This window comes from Drosophila montana, unplaced genomic scaffold (genome assembly GCF_035044405.1).
Source record: "Drosophila montana isolate Dmon_TW-CO22-7 unplaced genomic scaffold, ASM3504440v1 contig_3847_1, whole genome shotgun sequence".
NCBI classification, from domain to species: domain Eukaryota; kingdom Metazoa; phylum Arthropoda; class Insecta; order Diptera; family Drosophilidae; genus Drosophila; species Drosophila montana.
The window spans coordinates 39,687-56,414 of record NW_026998719.1 but is presented as its reverse complement, the minus strand read 5'-3'; the positions used below and the strand labels follow the sequence as shown (position 1 = coordinate 56,414).

Below are 16,728 nucleotides of genomic sequence, written 5' to 3'. Positions count from 1 at the left end.
CCATTAATAACCCCCTACTGCTATTATTTTAAATTTGCTATAGCCTGTTGTCATATAAGCTTATTATTGCAAATTAATTTTAAATTTAATTGCTTCTACGTACTGAATACAAGAGTAGAAGGGCTTTTTTTCTGCACGCAGTCTCACAGTTGGTTTCACTTCAGGTAAGTTTTCAAAGAGTTTTCCTTTCGTAATATGTATGTATATTATGTTTGTCTGTTTAGCTTTCGTTTATGCCACAAAAATGCTAAAAAAAAATAAAAACAATATCTATTAATGATAAGTTTCTTCGCTGTCAGACTGTTATAATTATTAAAAATTGCATTTGCTTGGTTTTATGAAGCTTATAAACATTGTTAGTGTATTGTCTTAATAGCACCTCAAAGAAATGCCGACATTGTCATTGTTTAATTACATTACATTCGCAGAAACCACAGCCACAAAAGTGGAAAAACAATTCATACAGCAACAACAAGAACAAGAACAAGAACAAATAATAGGTCAAGAACAACATGTACAAATACAGGCTGAACAAACAGTGCATAGCAAAACCAAAACTAAAAAGCATAAGCATAAACATACAGAAATAATACAACAAGAACAAAAACAACAACAACAAGAAACGAGAGAAACTTTTGAGGAGCAGAGAGAAGCCTTTGCAGAGGAGTCAAACACAGAAGCTCCAACAATTGAGACACTCGAGCAAATTGAAGAGCTATTGCCGTATAGTACAAAACTATCCACCCAAAATCTATCACAGAGCACACATGAAACAATTCCAGTTTCAGTAACTACAGAACTCTCTACACCAGCACCGATAGCGGCACAGGTACAAAATGAACTTTTACCGCAAAAGACTTTAGCAGTGAATGAGGAATGTTTAGCGTTTGATGAGGTTAGTTCTAGTTTGGATCGGTCCACCCCGGCGACTAGTGAGCTTACCGAGCAAGTTGAAGTTCGTGAAAGACACGCAGCTTCTATTACTGAGATGCAGACAAGGGAAACTCCCAAAGAGTTAAAATCTTCCAAAATACCCAAGCTTATTCAAGCTGAGCGCAAAATTAAAGAGTCGCGTCCATTGCTTATTGAAACACCAAGCATCGCGGATACTTTGGGTGAGTTGGAGTCGTTAAAAGCTCCCACCCAGCAAGCACATGGCGAGATCCTATACTCTCATGAGCTCACCTCGGAACAGCAGTCAACGTTGGACAGTGTCGAAAGCTTTAAAACTCCGTCAATTAGTATGGAAAACGCACAATCACAATTCCGTGAAAAAGAAGGTCTTCTGATTACTGAATCATTTAGAGGTGAGACTGTAGCTAAGGAAGCACCAAAAATAAAGCCCAATATTGAGCAAATCTCTCCAAAATTAACTTCAAGTCATAGCCTTGGCGTTAGTGAGTGGCAACCAGAAGACTCTGTAATGGAACTCATACCAGCAGAAGGGGTGCGCGCTGAGAGTACATCAATGTCGATACAAGAGTTTAAAGCATTCAGCACTAGAGAAACCAGGTTATTAGAAAGTGAAGAAGAAATCAGCGCTGGATTTCAGCCTACAAAGTCTACAGCAGAAATTTCAATTAAGCCCGAGGAGAGACCGCTTCTTGTGCAGGAAGTTGACATAATGGAGTCACTTAGTGATGAAAAGCCTTTAAAGCCGCGGCATATTGAGGTTCAGGCTGTACAGCAATTGGTATTATTTGAGGGCCTAATAAATACGACAGCAGAAGCGCGCAGTCCTATTGAAGAGAGCTTGCCAATGTTCAAGACTGACTCACACGAAGCAAATTCGAGTTTGGAGACACAATCACATATCATTACTCAGGAGACTGTCTTCAACGAGGATGGAACACAGGATTTAGCTTTAGAGAAACTACCCAAAATCATAGGTGCCACATCAAGCCAAAGCAGTTGTCTCACAGTTGGTGAGATTCTAGAGATGCAATTGGTCGAAACTACGGAAAATCTAAATAAGCCAACAGTAGAGCCTGCTAAACCTGCGAAGAAAACATTAACTAAGGGCTTTGAGACCGTCGTAGGTAATCAGGAAGCAATATATGATACCCTTGAGTTAATGGATCATGCGTGCACTGAGCTCAATCGAGGAAAAGTAAATATTACAGAAGGAGAGCTGGTTGCAGAAGTGCAGACACAAACTGCTATTGACACGGAGCAGAAACTCTTGTCGGAGGTACCTGACACCGTGAAGGCAAAGCTGAATTTCGTTGAACAGAAGGCATTGGATGTTAAACAGGAAACTGGCATTGAGAAAGAAAACAGTTTTCTTCAAGAAATACAAATACCTGAGCAAGCCGCTATAGAAAAAATAATCCCTGCTGAGCTGAAGGTAAGCAGTGTGTGGGAAGTGCATCCTCAACTTACACCTGTCGATATTCAAAGTGATAATGTTAAACCAGCATCAGCTACTCAAGTTTTTGAGTCAAAACCAGTTGGAGTGATAAGTGAACAAGAATCGCTTAAAGGAATAGATTATCTAAAACTACAACAACAGCCCGAACTCAAGTCTGGAAAAATACTTATGGATGAAAATCAGCAGCCGTTGGAAGTAACTGCTGTGCAGGCTATCGAAAGCTCCGAACTTATCGAATCAGCTCCTCACCAAATAGAAACAAAAGCTCAGAAATCACAAGATACATATAATCATGCGGAGCATATGCTAGTGACAATTTTGGAGTCTACCAAGGAACATGCGACTGACACCAAGCCAACTGCGGCACTAGCAGATTTTACAGTGCCAACTCAAATTGGAACTGATATAACGGAACAAGCATTACTGGAAACCTTACAGTCTCATCAGCAGTCAACTCAGCCCCACCAACAAATATCAGGAACAAACTTTGAGCTTCTGCAGCCCTTAGATACAAGCTCTGTTTTGACTCTAGAACAGGAAATAGCTTTGCAGTCAGATGAACAAAATGCAACTCAAAATGCTGTTATAGAAACCGTCAGAGCTTTACAAGTGCCAAATAAATCAAGCCCCCAGCATTTGGAATCAGTGCAAGAGCTTGGTGACAAAACACAACCATCTGAACAGCACGCTCTAGTCAATATTGGCGAAATTACACTACCTGAATGTGAAGAGGTAACATCATTAGATGCCATAAAAGATTACCTATCACCAGCTTTAAATGAGTCTTTTATAACTAACATGAAAATCATTGAAAACACATCATCTTTGAAAACGACTACAGCTATAGTAAGTGAAGAAACTGGGCATATTGAAGAGCCAATCATCCTTCATCAAGATGGTATTACACCAAAACTAAGTGACTTTACCAAAAAATCACCGCTCTTAGAAGAGCCGAATGTTTTGGAGCATGCAGCAAATCTTACCACTTTTAGTCCAACATTAGAAACTAGACAGCCTACAATCAGCAGTTTTGACGAAATTCATGTGCAGGAAACGAAAACATTTGAGAAAGAGGTTGCACTAGATGATCTCTCTCAGCCAGTCAAGCAGTTGGCTAAAGTCTCACTTGATTCTACAGCTGGTATTGTGCTGAGTCAACGGGAGAATACTTTCGAATTGGAACGTGATCTAGAGGTGCCATCTATTTCATTCGAGCAAGCAAAATGTGTTGATTCGGAATTATTAAAGTTGCCGTTGACCGAAGGAGTGGAGGAAAATCAGTTAACTGGACATCTGGCAGCCTTCTCAGTGTCAAACACTTTTGCAAAGCCAAACATTGATGTCTTATCGGAAACAATAACCACTGAAGCCATAATTTATGATAATGTTTTAATATCTAAAGATGATGATCAGCCCAAATGTGTAAGCTCTCAGTCTTTAATTCCTCATGAGCATAAAATGATCAGTGAGTGTATGCTTATTGGAGAAGTTGAAGAACTTCTGAAGACACAAGAAAAACAAAGAACTGCTAAGCCCACTCAGGACACTTTTAGCCAATTAGCTATAAAAGAGGATCAAAATACACTAGAAGCCGAATTGTCATTCGATACAGAACGGTCACAGGAATTTAATGCAAAGGTTAGCGAAGTTATTCCAGCTCTTTACACCAAAGGGGTCAATGAAATTGAGGTGTATGAAACGCTTGGTCAAACGAAGCCTAGTGAGACTTTAAATAAACAAGAAGCTGGAATTTCCCATGCATCGAGTCATGCTCCAATTGTAAATCTACAACAAGCTATAGAAAGTTCGGAAAACTTTCTTTCCGAGGCCCAAACCAGCTCAGCTGCTACCTCAAGTGATAATGCTTCCCAATTAAAACTGCCTGTAAATACTTCAATACAAACAGTTGAGGACGCTGAAGAATTTATTACATCAACATTGGCCGAGACAGTTGCTCAGCCCAACTTGGAAGGACACCATTTTGAAGTAACAGTCATGGATAGTCACTACGTCGAGGATACAGAATCCATATCTCCACACGATGATGTGGCTACAAAGGCAACAGAATCTATGAATGTAATATTCAAAGCTACTTCTGAGTCAGAAGAAGTCCACATATTTCAAAAGGAGTCTGCCATACAGCCAACACAATCCCAGGAGGTTATTGCAAAGCCTGGATTAAGCGATATTCTTCAGTATACAACAACAACTGATACAATGCCCTATGAATTATCAGAGAATATTAAACATGCAGAATCTAATACACAGAAAGCTCAAGTACATCCTTATGTACCGACTGACGCTAACAAACTAAACGTTCAACTTGATGATCTCATCCTGCAAAAAGAGGATACGTTCTTGAACACTCATCAAATTGCTTATGGTAAACCCTTTATTGAAGGAACACGACGTGAAATGCTAATCTCCGAAGTGATACCTATTGAAAATATTGACAGCTTAGGACTACCTACAATTTCGGCTCAAGAGTCGACAAGAAGTGTAATCAGTCAACCGAAAACACACAAGACAGTATCCGTAGTTGCGGTGTATGAAAAAGCAGAGGAATTGAAATATGAGCGCCCAAAAGAAGGTCACGGCACCAAACTCGGCGATTCCGATACCAAATGTGCTAACGTAACAGCAATACAAACTGGTTTTATTAAAGAAGGTGATATGGCTCCCTTGGCTCCCTTTATTAAAAATAATGTTCAAGTTTCTAGCACGGAGAAAGAATCATTGGTAACTGAGGAAGTCATCAGCGTAAGTTCCATACAAGAAAGTTACGACCTTCGAGTGCCTATAGAAGTGAATGCTAATTTAATATGTGAACCTACGAATAAGGCTGCAACTATTACTGAGCAGTTGGTCTATGAAGAATCTCCCAATATTAATGTTGAGGAAAGCAAGTGCTTAACGCCAAAATTAAATTTTGTAGAAAGCTCTATCAAACCAGTTCAAACATCCACCGTAAGCGTATACGAAAATATTGAAGGGCACGGTGACTTCAAGCCACAGAGTGCACAACCAACCTCTGATATTTTAACAGACCTAAACATTTCGGTTGTGGAAGAAGTATCTGTTATATCTTCCTTAGATAGTATTTCAAAGGTAGAGCCTACAAAGGCAAAAGCGATCGAAGATAACATAACACATAAGAATCTACTTGTAACCAAGCAAGAGCCCTTTGAAAATGTTAAACATTTATTGGAGGACAAGATTCCTGCTATGGAATGTGCGAGTTACGCCACTACGGATGCAAAAGTTGCACCTCTGTGCTGGGAACTCCAGGTAACGGAAACTATTCTTGAAACAAGCAGCTCTAAAGTAGATTTGGAACATGCAAAGCCTTCAATACTGCCATACAGCTCGAGTCTCAGCCAACAGACAATTACAGAAGAACAAGTCACAACACTACATAAGAAAAACCAAACACTGCCCACAAATGCAAATATAAGTTATGAAACGAACACTAAAAATCAAGTTGATATATTAAATTTAGCAGCAAACCAAAATGTTGTATATGACCTGGAAATGCCTACAATAGCGGAAAGAGAGAATGCTTTGCAAAAAATATTATTTGTACCTGACAATGTAAATGTTCTTTTGCCTCTTGAGGCTAAGCCTCTCGAAGATGCACAATATACGATAATACCGAAAAATGACAAAACACAAACTGACTTGGAGTTACATTCTGAGCCAAAAATGCAATCTACACAACGATCTGAGTATGAAAGCTTAAGTACAAACATATTAAATCAAACGGTAAAATCACATCCGGGTAAGTATTACGTAAGGTTAACTTTAAGCAAATTCAACAGAAAAAGGCGTATTACTTCCATTACTACTTGTCCCCCGATCTACAAAACACATATTACACAAAACAATAACCAAAATACAAACCGAATTAAAACTAAAAGCATATTTTTTACACAGATACAAAACAAGCCACTGACACAAAACACACACAACAAAAGACACCAACACAAATTAAAGAAAAACAAGAAGTTGAGATAACGGAAATTCCCGAAACTATTCAAATTGTTGAAAAACTCACAAAAGATGGTCAAAAGAAGAAAAAAACTATACGTACACGTGTAATCAAGAAGGTTAAGGGCGACAAACAAGAAGTCACCAAAATTGAAACCATCGAAGAGGACGACAAGCAACCCGAGACAATTGTCACAGTAGAAGAAGTTCCTATCAATGAAAGTGAGCCTGATCAAATCAAAGAGCTTCCAGAGGAAGTTCGTGTTGTCGAAACAGTAACCGAAGACGGCAAGCCCAAAAAGAAGAAGATACGCACACGTGTTATCAAGAAGATTAAGGGTGACAAACAAGAAGTCACCAAAATTGAAACCATCGAAGAGGATGACAAGCAACCACAGACAACTGTCACAGTTGAAGAGATTCCTGTGGAAAAAGAACAACCTGAACAAATCAAGGAACTTCCAGAGGAGGTTCGTGTGGTTGAAACAGTAACCGAGGACGGCAAGCCCAAGAAGAAGAGGATACGCACACGGGTTATCAAAAAGGTTAAGGGTGACAAACAAGAAGTCACCAAGATTGAAACTATCGAAGAGGATGACAAGCAACCACAGACAACTGTCACAGTGGAAGAGCTACCTGTGGAGGAAGAACAGCCTGAACAAATCAGAGAGCTTCCAGAGGAGGTTCGTGTGGTTGAAACAGTAACCGAAGACGGCAAGCCCCAGAGAAAGAAGATACGCACACGTGTTATCAAGAAGGTTAAGGGTGACAAACAAGAAGTTACCAAGATTGAAACCATCGAAGAGGATGACAAACAACCCCAGACAACTGTAACAGTGGAAGAGATTCCTGTTGAAGAAGAACAATCTGAACAAATCCAGGAGCTTCCGGAAGAGGTTCGTGTTGTTGAAACGGTAACCGAAGACGGCAAGCCCAAAAAGAAGAAGATACGTACACGTGTTATCAAGAAGGTTAAGGGTGACAAACAAGAAGTTACCAAGATTGAAACCATCGAAGAGGATGACAAGCAACCCGAGACAACTGTCACAGTGGAAGAGATTCCTGTTGAAGAAGAACAGTCTGAACAAATCCATGAGCTTCCAGAGGAGGTTCGTGTGGTTGATACAGTAACCGAAGACGGCAAGCCCAAGAAGAAGAAGATACGCACACGGGTTATCAAGAAGGTTAAGGGTGACAAACAAGAAGTCACCAAGATTGAAACCATCGAAGAGGATGACAAGCAACCACAGACAACTGTCACAGTGGAAGAGATTCCTGTTGAAGAAGAACAGTCTGAACAGATCCAGGAGCTTCCGGAAGAGGTTCGTGTTGTTGAAACAGTAGCCGAAGACGGCAAGCCCAAAAAGAAGAAGATACGCACACGTGTTATCAAGAAGGTTAAGGGTGACAAACAAGAAATCACCAAGATTGAAACCATCGAAGAGGATGACAAGCAACCCGAGACAACTGTCACAGTGGAAGAGATTCCTGTGGAAGAAGAACAGACTGAACAAATCCACGAGCTTCCGGAAGAGGTTCGTGTTGTTGAAACAGTAGCCGAAGACGGCAAGCCCAAGAAGAAGAAGATACGCACACGTGTTATCAAGAAGGTTAAGGGTGACAAACAAGAAGTCACCAAGATTGAAACCATCGAAGAGGATGACAAGCAACCACAGACAACTGTCACAGTGGAAGAGATTCCTGTGGAAGAAGAACAGCCTGAACAAATCCACGAGCTTCCGGAAGAGGTTCGTGTGGTTGAAACAGTAACCGAAGACGGCAAGCCCAAGAAGAAGAAGATACGCACACGGGTTATCAAGAAGGTTAAGGGTGACAAACAAGAAGTCACCAAGATTGAAACCATCGAAGAGGATGACAAGCAACCCCAGACAACTGTCACAGTGGAAGAGATTCCTGTGGAAGAAGAACAGCCTGAACAAATCCAGGAGCTTCCAGAGGAGGTTCGTGTGGTTGAAACAGTAACCGAAGACGGCAAGCCCAAAAAGAAGAAGATCCGCACACGGGTTATCAAGAAGGTTAAGGGTGACAAACAAGAAGTCACCAAGATTGAAACCATCGAAGAGGATGACAAGCAACCCGAGACAACTGTCACAGTGGAAGAGATCCCTGTGGAAGAAGAACAGCATGAACAAATCAGTGAGCTTCCGGAAGAGGTTCGTGTGGTCGAAACAGTAACCGAAGACGGCAAGCCCACAAAGAAGAAGATTCGCACACGCGTTATCAAGAAGGTTAAGGGTGACAAACAAGAAGTCACCAAGATTGAAACCATCGAAGAGGATGACAAACAACCAGAGACAACTGTCACAGTGGAAGAGATTCCTGTGGAAGAAGAACAGCCTGAACAAATCCAGGAGCTTCCGGAAGAGGTTCGTGTGGTTGAAACAGTAACCGAAGACGGCAAGCCCAAGAAGAAGAAGATACGCACACGGGTTATCAAGAAGGTTAAGGGTGACAAACAAGAAGTCACCAAGATTGAAACCATCGAAGAGGATGACAAGCAACCCCAGACAACTGTCACAGTGGAAGAGATTCCTGTGGAAGAAGAACAGCCTGAACAAATCAGGAGCTTCCAGAGGAGGTTCGTGTGGTTGAAACAGTAACCGAAGACGGCAAGCCCAAGAAGAAGAAGATACGCACACGGGTTATCAAGAAGGTTAAGGGTGACAAACAAGAAGTCACCAAGATTGAAACCATCGAAGAGGATGACAAGCAACCACAGACAACTGTCACAGTGGAAGAGATTCCTGTGGAAGAAGAACAGCCTGAACAAATCCAGGAGCTTCCAGAAGAGGTTCGTGTGGTTGAAACAGTAACCGAAGACGGCAAGCCCAAAAAGAAGAAGATACGCACACGGGTTATCAAGAAGGTTAAGGGTGACAAACAAGAAGTCACCAAGATTGAAACCATCGAAGAGGATGACAAGCAACCCGAGACAACTGTCACAGTGGAAGAGATTCCTGTGGAAGAAGAACAGCCTGAACAAATCCAGGAGCTTCCAGAAGAGGTTCGTGTGGTTGAAACAGTAACCGAAGACGGCAAGCCCAAAAAGAAGAAGATACGCACACGTGTTATCAAGAAGGTTAAGGGTGACAAACAAGAAGTCACCAAGATTGAAACCATCGAAGAGGATGACAAGCAACCTGAGACAACTGTCACAGTGGAAGAGATTCCTGTGGAAGAAGAACAGCCTGAACAAATCCAGGAGCTTCCGGAAGAGGTTCGTGTGGTCGAAACAGTAACCGAAGACGGCAAGCCCAAGAAGAAGAAGATACGCACACGTGTTATCAAGAAGGTTAAGGGTGACAAACAAGAAGTCACCAAGATTGAAACCATCGAAGAGGATGACAAGCAACCACAGACAACTGTCACAGTGGAAGAGATTCCTGTGGAAGAAGAACAGCCTGAACAAATCCAGGAGCTTCCAGAAGAGGTTCGTGTGGTTGAAACAGTAACCGAAGACGGCAAGCCCAAGAAGAAGAAGATACGCACACGTGTTATCAAGAAGGTTAAGGGTGACAAACAAGAAGTCACCAAGATTGAAACCATCGAAGAAGATGACAAGCAACCCGAGACAACTGTCACAGTGGAAGAGATTCCTGTGGAAGAAGAACAGCCTGAACAAATCCAGGAGCTTCCGGAAGAGGTTCGTGTGGTTGAAACAGTAACCGAAGACGGCAAGCCCAAGAAGAAGAAGATACGCACACGGGTTATCAAGAAGGTTAAGGGTGACAAACAAGAAGTCACCAAGATTGAAACCATCGAAGAGGATGACAAGCAACCAGAGACAACTGTCACAGTGGAAGAGATTCCTGTGAAGAAGAACAGCCTGAACAAATCCAGGAGCTTCCAGGAAGAGGTTCGTGTGAGTTGAAACAGTGAAAAAACAGCCTGAAGAAATCCAGGAGCTTCCAGAAGAGGTTCGTGTGGTTGAAACAGTAACCGAAGACGGCAAGCCCAAGAAGAAGAAGATACGCACACGGGTTATCAAGAAGGTTAAGGGTGACAAACAAGAAGTCACCAAGATTGAAACCATCGAAGAGGATGACAAGCAACCACAGACAACTGTCACAGTGGAAGAGATTCCTGTGGAAGAAGAACAGCCTGAACAAATCCAGGAGCTTCCGGAAGAGGTTCGTGTTGTTGAAACAGTAACCGAAGACGGCAAGCCCACAAAGAAGAAGATACGCACACGTGTTATCAAGAAGGTTAAGGGTGACAAACAAGAAGTCACCAAGATTGAAACCATCGAAGAGGATGACAAGCAACCAGAGACAACTGTCACAGTGGAAGAGATTCCTGTGGAAGAAGAACAGCCTGAACAAATCCAGGAGCTTCCGGAAGAGGTTCGTGTGGTTGAAACAGTAACCGAAGACGGCAAGCCCAAAAGAAGAAGATACGCACACGCGTTATCAAGAAGGTTAAGGGTGACAAACAAGAAGTACAAGAAACCTGAGGAGAGAATGCCAGGAGGTTCCAGAAGAGCGCTTCGGTGTGGTTGAAACAGTAACCGAAGACGGCAAGCCCAAGAAGAAGAAGATACGCACACGTGTTATCAAGAAGGTTAAGGGTGACAAACAAGAAGTCACCAAGATTGAAACCATCGAAGAGGATGACAAGCAACCAGAGACAACTGTCACAGTGGAAGAGATTCCTGTGGAAGAAGAACAGCCTGAACAAATCCAGGAGCTTCCGGAAGAGGTTCGTGTGGTTGAAACAGTAACCGAAGACGGCAAGCCCAAGAAGAAGAAGATACGCACACGTGTTATCAAGAAGGTTAAGGGTGACAAACAAGAAGTCACGAAGATTGAAACCATCGAAGAGGATGACAAGCAACCAGAGACAACTGTCACAGTGGAAGAGATTCCTGTGGAAGAAGAACAGCCTGAACAAATCCAGGAGCTTCCGGAAGAGGTTCGTGTGGTTGAAACAGTAACCGAAGACGGCAAGCCCAAAAGAAGAAGATACGCACACGTGTTATCAAGAAGGTTAAGGGTGACAAACAAGAAGTCACTAAGAAGCCAAGATTGAAACCATCGAAGAAGATGACAAGCAACCAGAGACAACTGTCACAGTGGAAGAGATTCCTGTGGAAGAAGAACAGCCTGAACAAATCCAGGAGCTTCCGGAAGAGGTTCGTGTGGTTGAAACAGTAACCGAAGACGGCAAGCCCACAAAGAAGAAGATACGCACACGTGTTATCAAGAAGGTTAAGGGTGACAAACAAGAAGTCACTAAGATTGAAACCATCGAAGAAGATGACAAGCAACCAGAGACAACTGTCACAGTGGAAGAGATTCCTGTAGAAGAAGAACAGCCTGAAGAAATCCAGGAGCTTCCGGAAGAGGTTCGTGTGGTTGAAACAGTAACCGAAGACGGCAAGCCCAAGAAGAAGAAGATACGCACACGTGTTATCAAGAAGGTTAAGGGTGACAAACAAGAAGTCACCAAGATTGAAACCATCGAAGAGGATGACAAGCAACCAGAGACAACCGTCACAGTGGAAGAGATTCCTGTGGAAGAAGAACAACCTGAACAAATCCAGGAGCCCGAAGAGGTGCGTGTCAGTGGAAGAGATTCCGTGGAGAAGAACAGCCTGAACAAATCCAGGAGCTTCCGAAGAGGTCGTGTGGTTGAAACAGTAACCGAAGACGGCAAGCCCAAAAGAAGAAGATACGCACACGTGTTATCAAGAAGGTTAAGGGTGACAAACAAGAAGTCACTAAGATTGAAACCATCGAAGAAGATGACAAGCAACCAGAGACAACTGTCACAGTTGAAGAGATTCCTGTGGAAGAAGAACAGCCTGAAGAAATCCAGGAGCTTCCAGAAGAGGTTCGTGTGGTTGAAACAGTAACCGAAGACGGCAAGCCCAAGAAGAAGAAGATACGCACACGTGTTATCAAGAAGGTTAAGGGTGACAAACAAGAAGTCACGAAGATTGAAACCATCGAAGAGGATGACAAGCAACCCGAGACAACTGTCACAGTGGAAGAGATTCCTGTGGAAGAAGAACAGCCTGAACAAATCCAGGAGCTTCCGGAAGAGGTTCGTGTGGTTGAAACAGTAACCGAAGACGGCAAGCCCACAAAGAAGAAGATACGCACACGTGTTATCAAGAAGGTTAAGGGTGAAACAGCCTGAACAAATCCAGGAGCTTCCGGAAGAGGTTCGTGTGGTTGAAACAGTAACCGAAAACGGCAAGCCCACAAAGAAGAAGATACGCACACGTGTTATCAAGAAGGTTAAGGGTGACATACAAGAAGTCACTAAGATTGAAACCATCGAAGAAGATGACAAGCAACCAGAGACAACTGTCACAGTTGAAGAGATTCCTGTAGAAGAAGAACAGCCTGAAGAAATCCAGGAGCTTCCAGAAGAGGTTCGTGTGGTTGAAACAGTAACCGAAGACGGCAAGCCCAAGAAGAAGAAGATACGCACACGTGTTATCAAGAAGGTTAAGGGTGACAAACAAGAAGTCACGAAGATTGAAACCATCGAAGAGGATGACAAGCAACCAGAGACAACTGTCACAGTGGAAGAGATTCCTGTGGATGAGGAACAGCCTGAACAAATCCAGGAGCTTCCGGAAGAGGTGCGTGTGGTTGAAACAGTAACCGAAGACGGCAAGTCCACAAAGAAGAAGATCCGCACACGTGTTATCGATATCAAGAAGATTAAGGGTGACAAACAAGAAGTCACCAAGATTGAAACCATCGAAGAGGATGACAAGCAACCACAGACAACTGTCACAGTGGAAGAGATTCCTGTGGAAGAAGAACAACCTGAACAAATCCAGGAGCTTCCAGAAGAGGTGCGTGTGGTTGAAACAGTAACCGAAGACGGAAAGCCCAAGAAGAAGAAGATACGCACACGTGTTATCAAGAAGGTTAAGGGTGACAAACAAGAAGTCACCAAGATTGAAACCATCGAAGAGGAAGACAAACAACCACAGACAACTGTCACAGTGGAAGAGATTCCTGTGGAAGAAGCACAGCCTGAACAACTCCAGGAGCTTCCGGAAGAGGTTCGTGTGGTTGAAACAGTAACCGAAGACGGCAAGCCCAAAAAGAAGATACGACACGTGTTATCAAGAAGGTTAAGGGTCGAACACAAGTCACAGCCTGTGGAGGAAGAACAGCCTGAAAAATCAGGAGCTTCCAGAGGAGGTTCGTGTGGTTGAAACAGTACCGAAGACGGCAAGCCCAGAAAAGAAGATACGCACACGTGTTATCAAGAAGGTTAAGGGTGACAAACAAGAAGTCACCAAGATTGAAACCATCGAAGAGGATGACAAGCAACCACAGACAACTGTCACAGTGGAAGAGCTACCTGTGGAGGAAGAACAGCCTGAACAAATCAGCGAGCTTCCAGAGGAGGTTCGTGTGGTTGAAACAGTTACCGAAGACGGCAAGCCCCAGAAAAAGAAGATACGCACACGGGTTATCAAGAAGGTTAAGGGTGACAAACAAGAAGTCACCAAGATTGAAACCATCGAAGAGGATGACAAGCAACCACAGACAACCGTCACAGTGGAAGAGATTCCTGTGGAAGAAGAACAGCCTGAACAAATCCAGGAGCTTCCGGAAGTGGTTCGTGTAGTTGAAACAGTAACCGAAGACGGCAAGCCCAAAAAGAAGAAGATACGCACACGTGTTATCAAGAAGGTTAAGGGTGACAAACAAGAAGTCACCAAGATTGAAACCATCGAAGAGGATGACAAGCAACCACAGACAACCGTCACAGTGGAAGAGATTCCTGTGGAAGAAGAACAGCCTGAACAGATCCAGGAGCTTCCAGAGGAGGTACGTGTTGTTGAAACAGTAACCGAAGGCGGAAAGCTCATAAAGAAGAAGATACGCACACGTGTCATCAAGAAGGTTAAGGGTGATAAACAAGAAGTCACCAAGATTGAAACCGTTGAGGAGGACGACAAACAACCTGAAACAACTGTCACAGTGGAAGAGATTCCTATGGAAGAAGAACAGCCTGAACAAATCCAGGAGCTTCCGGAAGAGGTTCGTGTAGTTGAAACAGTAACCGAAGACGGCAAACCTAAGATGAAGAAGATACGCACACGTGTTATCAAGAAGGTTAAGGGTGACAAACAAGAAGTCACCAAGATTGAAACCATCGAAGAAGATGACAAGCAACCACAGACAACTGTCACAGTGGAAGAGATTCCTGTGGATGAGGAACAGCCTGAAAAAATCCAGGAGCTTCCGGAAGAGGTTCGTGTAGTCGAATCTGTAACCGAAGACGGCAAACCTAAGATGAAGAAGATACGCACACGTGTTATCAAGAAGGTTAAGGGTGACAAACAAGAAGTCATTAAGATTGAAACCATCGAAGAAGATGACAAGCAACCCCAGACAACTGTCACAGTGGAAGAGATTCCCGTGGAAGAAGAACAGCCTGAAAAAATCCATGAGCTTCCAGAGGAGGTTCGTATGGTTGAGACAGTAGCCGAAGACGGAAAGCCCATAAGGAAGAAGATACGCACACGGGTTATCAAGAAGTTTAAGGGTGATAAACAACAAGTCACCAAGATTGAAACCATCGAAGAGGATGACAAGCAACCACAGACAACTGTCACAGTGGAAGAAATTCCTGTGGAAGAAGAACAGCCTCACCAAATCCAGGAGCTTCCGGAAGAGGTTCGTGTTGTTGAAACAGTAGCCGAAGACGGCAAGCCCCAAAAGAAGAAGATACGCACACGTGTTATCAAGAAGGTTAAGGGTGACAAACAAGAAGTCATTAAGATTGAAACCGTTGAGGAGGACAACAAACAACCTGAAACAACTGTCACAGTGGAAGAGATTCCCTTGGACGAACAGCCTGAAGAAGTCATGGAGCTTCCGGAGGAGATTCGTGTTGTTGAATCATTCACCGAAGACGGCAAGCCCCAGAAGAAGAAGATACGCACACGTGTCATTAAGAAGGTTAAGGGCGATAAACAGGAAATCACCAAAATTGAAACTGTTGAAGGAGAAGATGAAAAGCCTGAGACAACAATAACAATTGAAGAAGCCAATATTAAAACTCCATTTGGGAAAAAAATTAGTTTAAAGAAAAGAGTTGTTGTTCATAAGCCCGATGATGATGTTACTGTTGTTGAGTTACCAGAAAGAAAGTCAGTAATTCTTTCTGAAAAGAATGATGGTACTCCAATCAAAACGGTTATTAAAACTAAAATTATTAAAAAAGTGCAGGGGTCTAACATGGAAATTACCAAAGTTCAAACTGTCGAAGAATATGAAAAACCAATTCAGACAAAGGTAACAGTTGAGAATTACAAAGCTCCCTTTCCAGATCTTCCGGAAGAAAAGTTCACAGAAGTTGTTGTTTTACCAGATGAAATCGTTAAATCTGAAATTGTTGACGCAGATGGGTTACAAAAAGTTATAAAATCTAAAAAGCGGGTCATAAAGAAACCTAAAGACGAATTTAAGGAAGAAGTAACGGAAATTGATATTACTGAACAAGATTCAGGAGAGCCCATTTATAAAATAACTGTCAATGAACTTCCATTTACGGAGCCTATTGAAACTGACAATAAGTCAGTTGAGTTACCAGAACAAGTAACTGAACTAGAAGTCATTTCTCCCGATGGAACAAAGAAGAAGAAAACTGTTAAGACAAGAGCATTTAAAACAAAAATTGATGATAATCATGATGAAGTCACTACAGTTAATACTGTTGAAGAGGAAAATATGGAACCAGTTACTACTGTGCATGTTGAAATTGTCCCAGTCGATGAAACTTCTACGTTGCCCATTCCTATTGAGGAGTTGCCAGAAGAAACTGTTTTTACTGAAGAAATTGCTGATAATAAGAAGCCAAGAAAAACGAAAACCAAAACTCGAACATTCAAAAAACAAGGTCCTGACGATGAAGAATATTACCAAATACAAACTATTGAAGAAGAAGGCAAAGAGCCTTATTCACTTATACGCGTTGTTAGTGATGAAAACATTGCCGACATTATTGATATTAGTAAGCTCGATGATGAGCAACTTCCTAAACACAAAAAACCAAAGCCACACAAACAGAGGGGTAAGAACACAAATCACAACACTATGCTTACACCACATTTTACACGAGAGTTCCAATTGAAGTATACGCAAAAAACATCTTATATAAGTTATATATTATTAAAGGGGAGGCGCCACCACTTTAAAACGCTTTCATTTTTTTTTATATTTTATTTTTTTAATTGATGCGCTGAAACTTAAGTATTAAATTAAACTATTATCTTTTTAAAAATTTTTAACCTTAAGTAACATATCTGGACTGTTAATAACAAATTTTTCTAATCATTCCATATTAATCACAATACATACCAAAACATA

The 16,728-nt window shown here is 42.2% G+C and overlaps 2 protein-coding genes across 8 annotated transcripts in view; both read left to right on the top strand.

The window, feature by feature from the left end:
* LOC135438178 (titin-like) overlaps positions 1 to 16,728 on the top strand; it is a 123,630-nt gene that overhangs the window by 80,523 nt on the left and 26,379 nt on the right. For 6 of the 7 annotated variants that reach the window (XM_064696383.1, XM_064696382.1, XM_064696380.1 and 3 more), the window contains one exon: positions 429 to 6,149. The exons of the other annotated variant lie outside the window; for it this stretch is intronic. In XM_064696383.1, the coding sequence (XP_064552453.1) occupies positions 429 to 6,149 (5,721 nt within the window). The remainder of the gene's footprint in view (positions 1 to 428; positions 6,150 to 16,728) is intronic. 7 annotated transcript variants of the gene reach the window in all.
* Positions 10,840 to 16,710, top strand: LOC135438216 (titin-like). Its single transcript, XM_064696445.1, has 6 exons — positions 10,840 to 10,849; positions 10,884 to 11,294; positions 11,395 to 11,933; positions 12,044 to 12,499; positions 12,531 to 13,460; positions 13,513 to 16,710. The coding sequence occupies exons 1-6, from the start codon at positions 10,840 to 10,842 to the stop codon at positions 16,594 to 16,596; spliced, it is 5,430 nt and encodes a 1,809-aa protein (XP_064552515.1). The 3' UTR covers positions 16,597 to 16,710.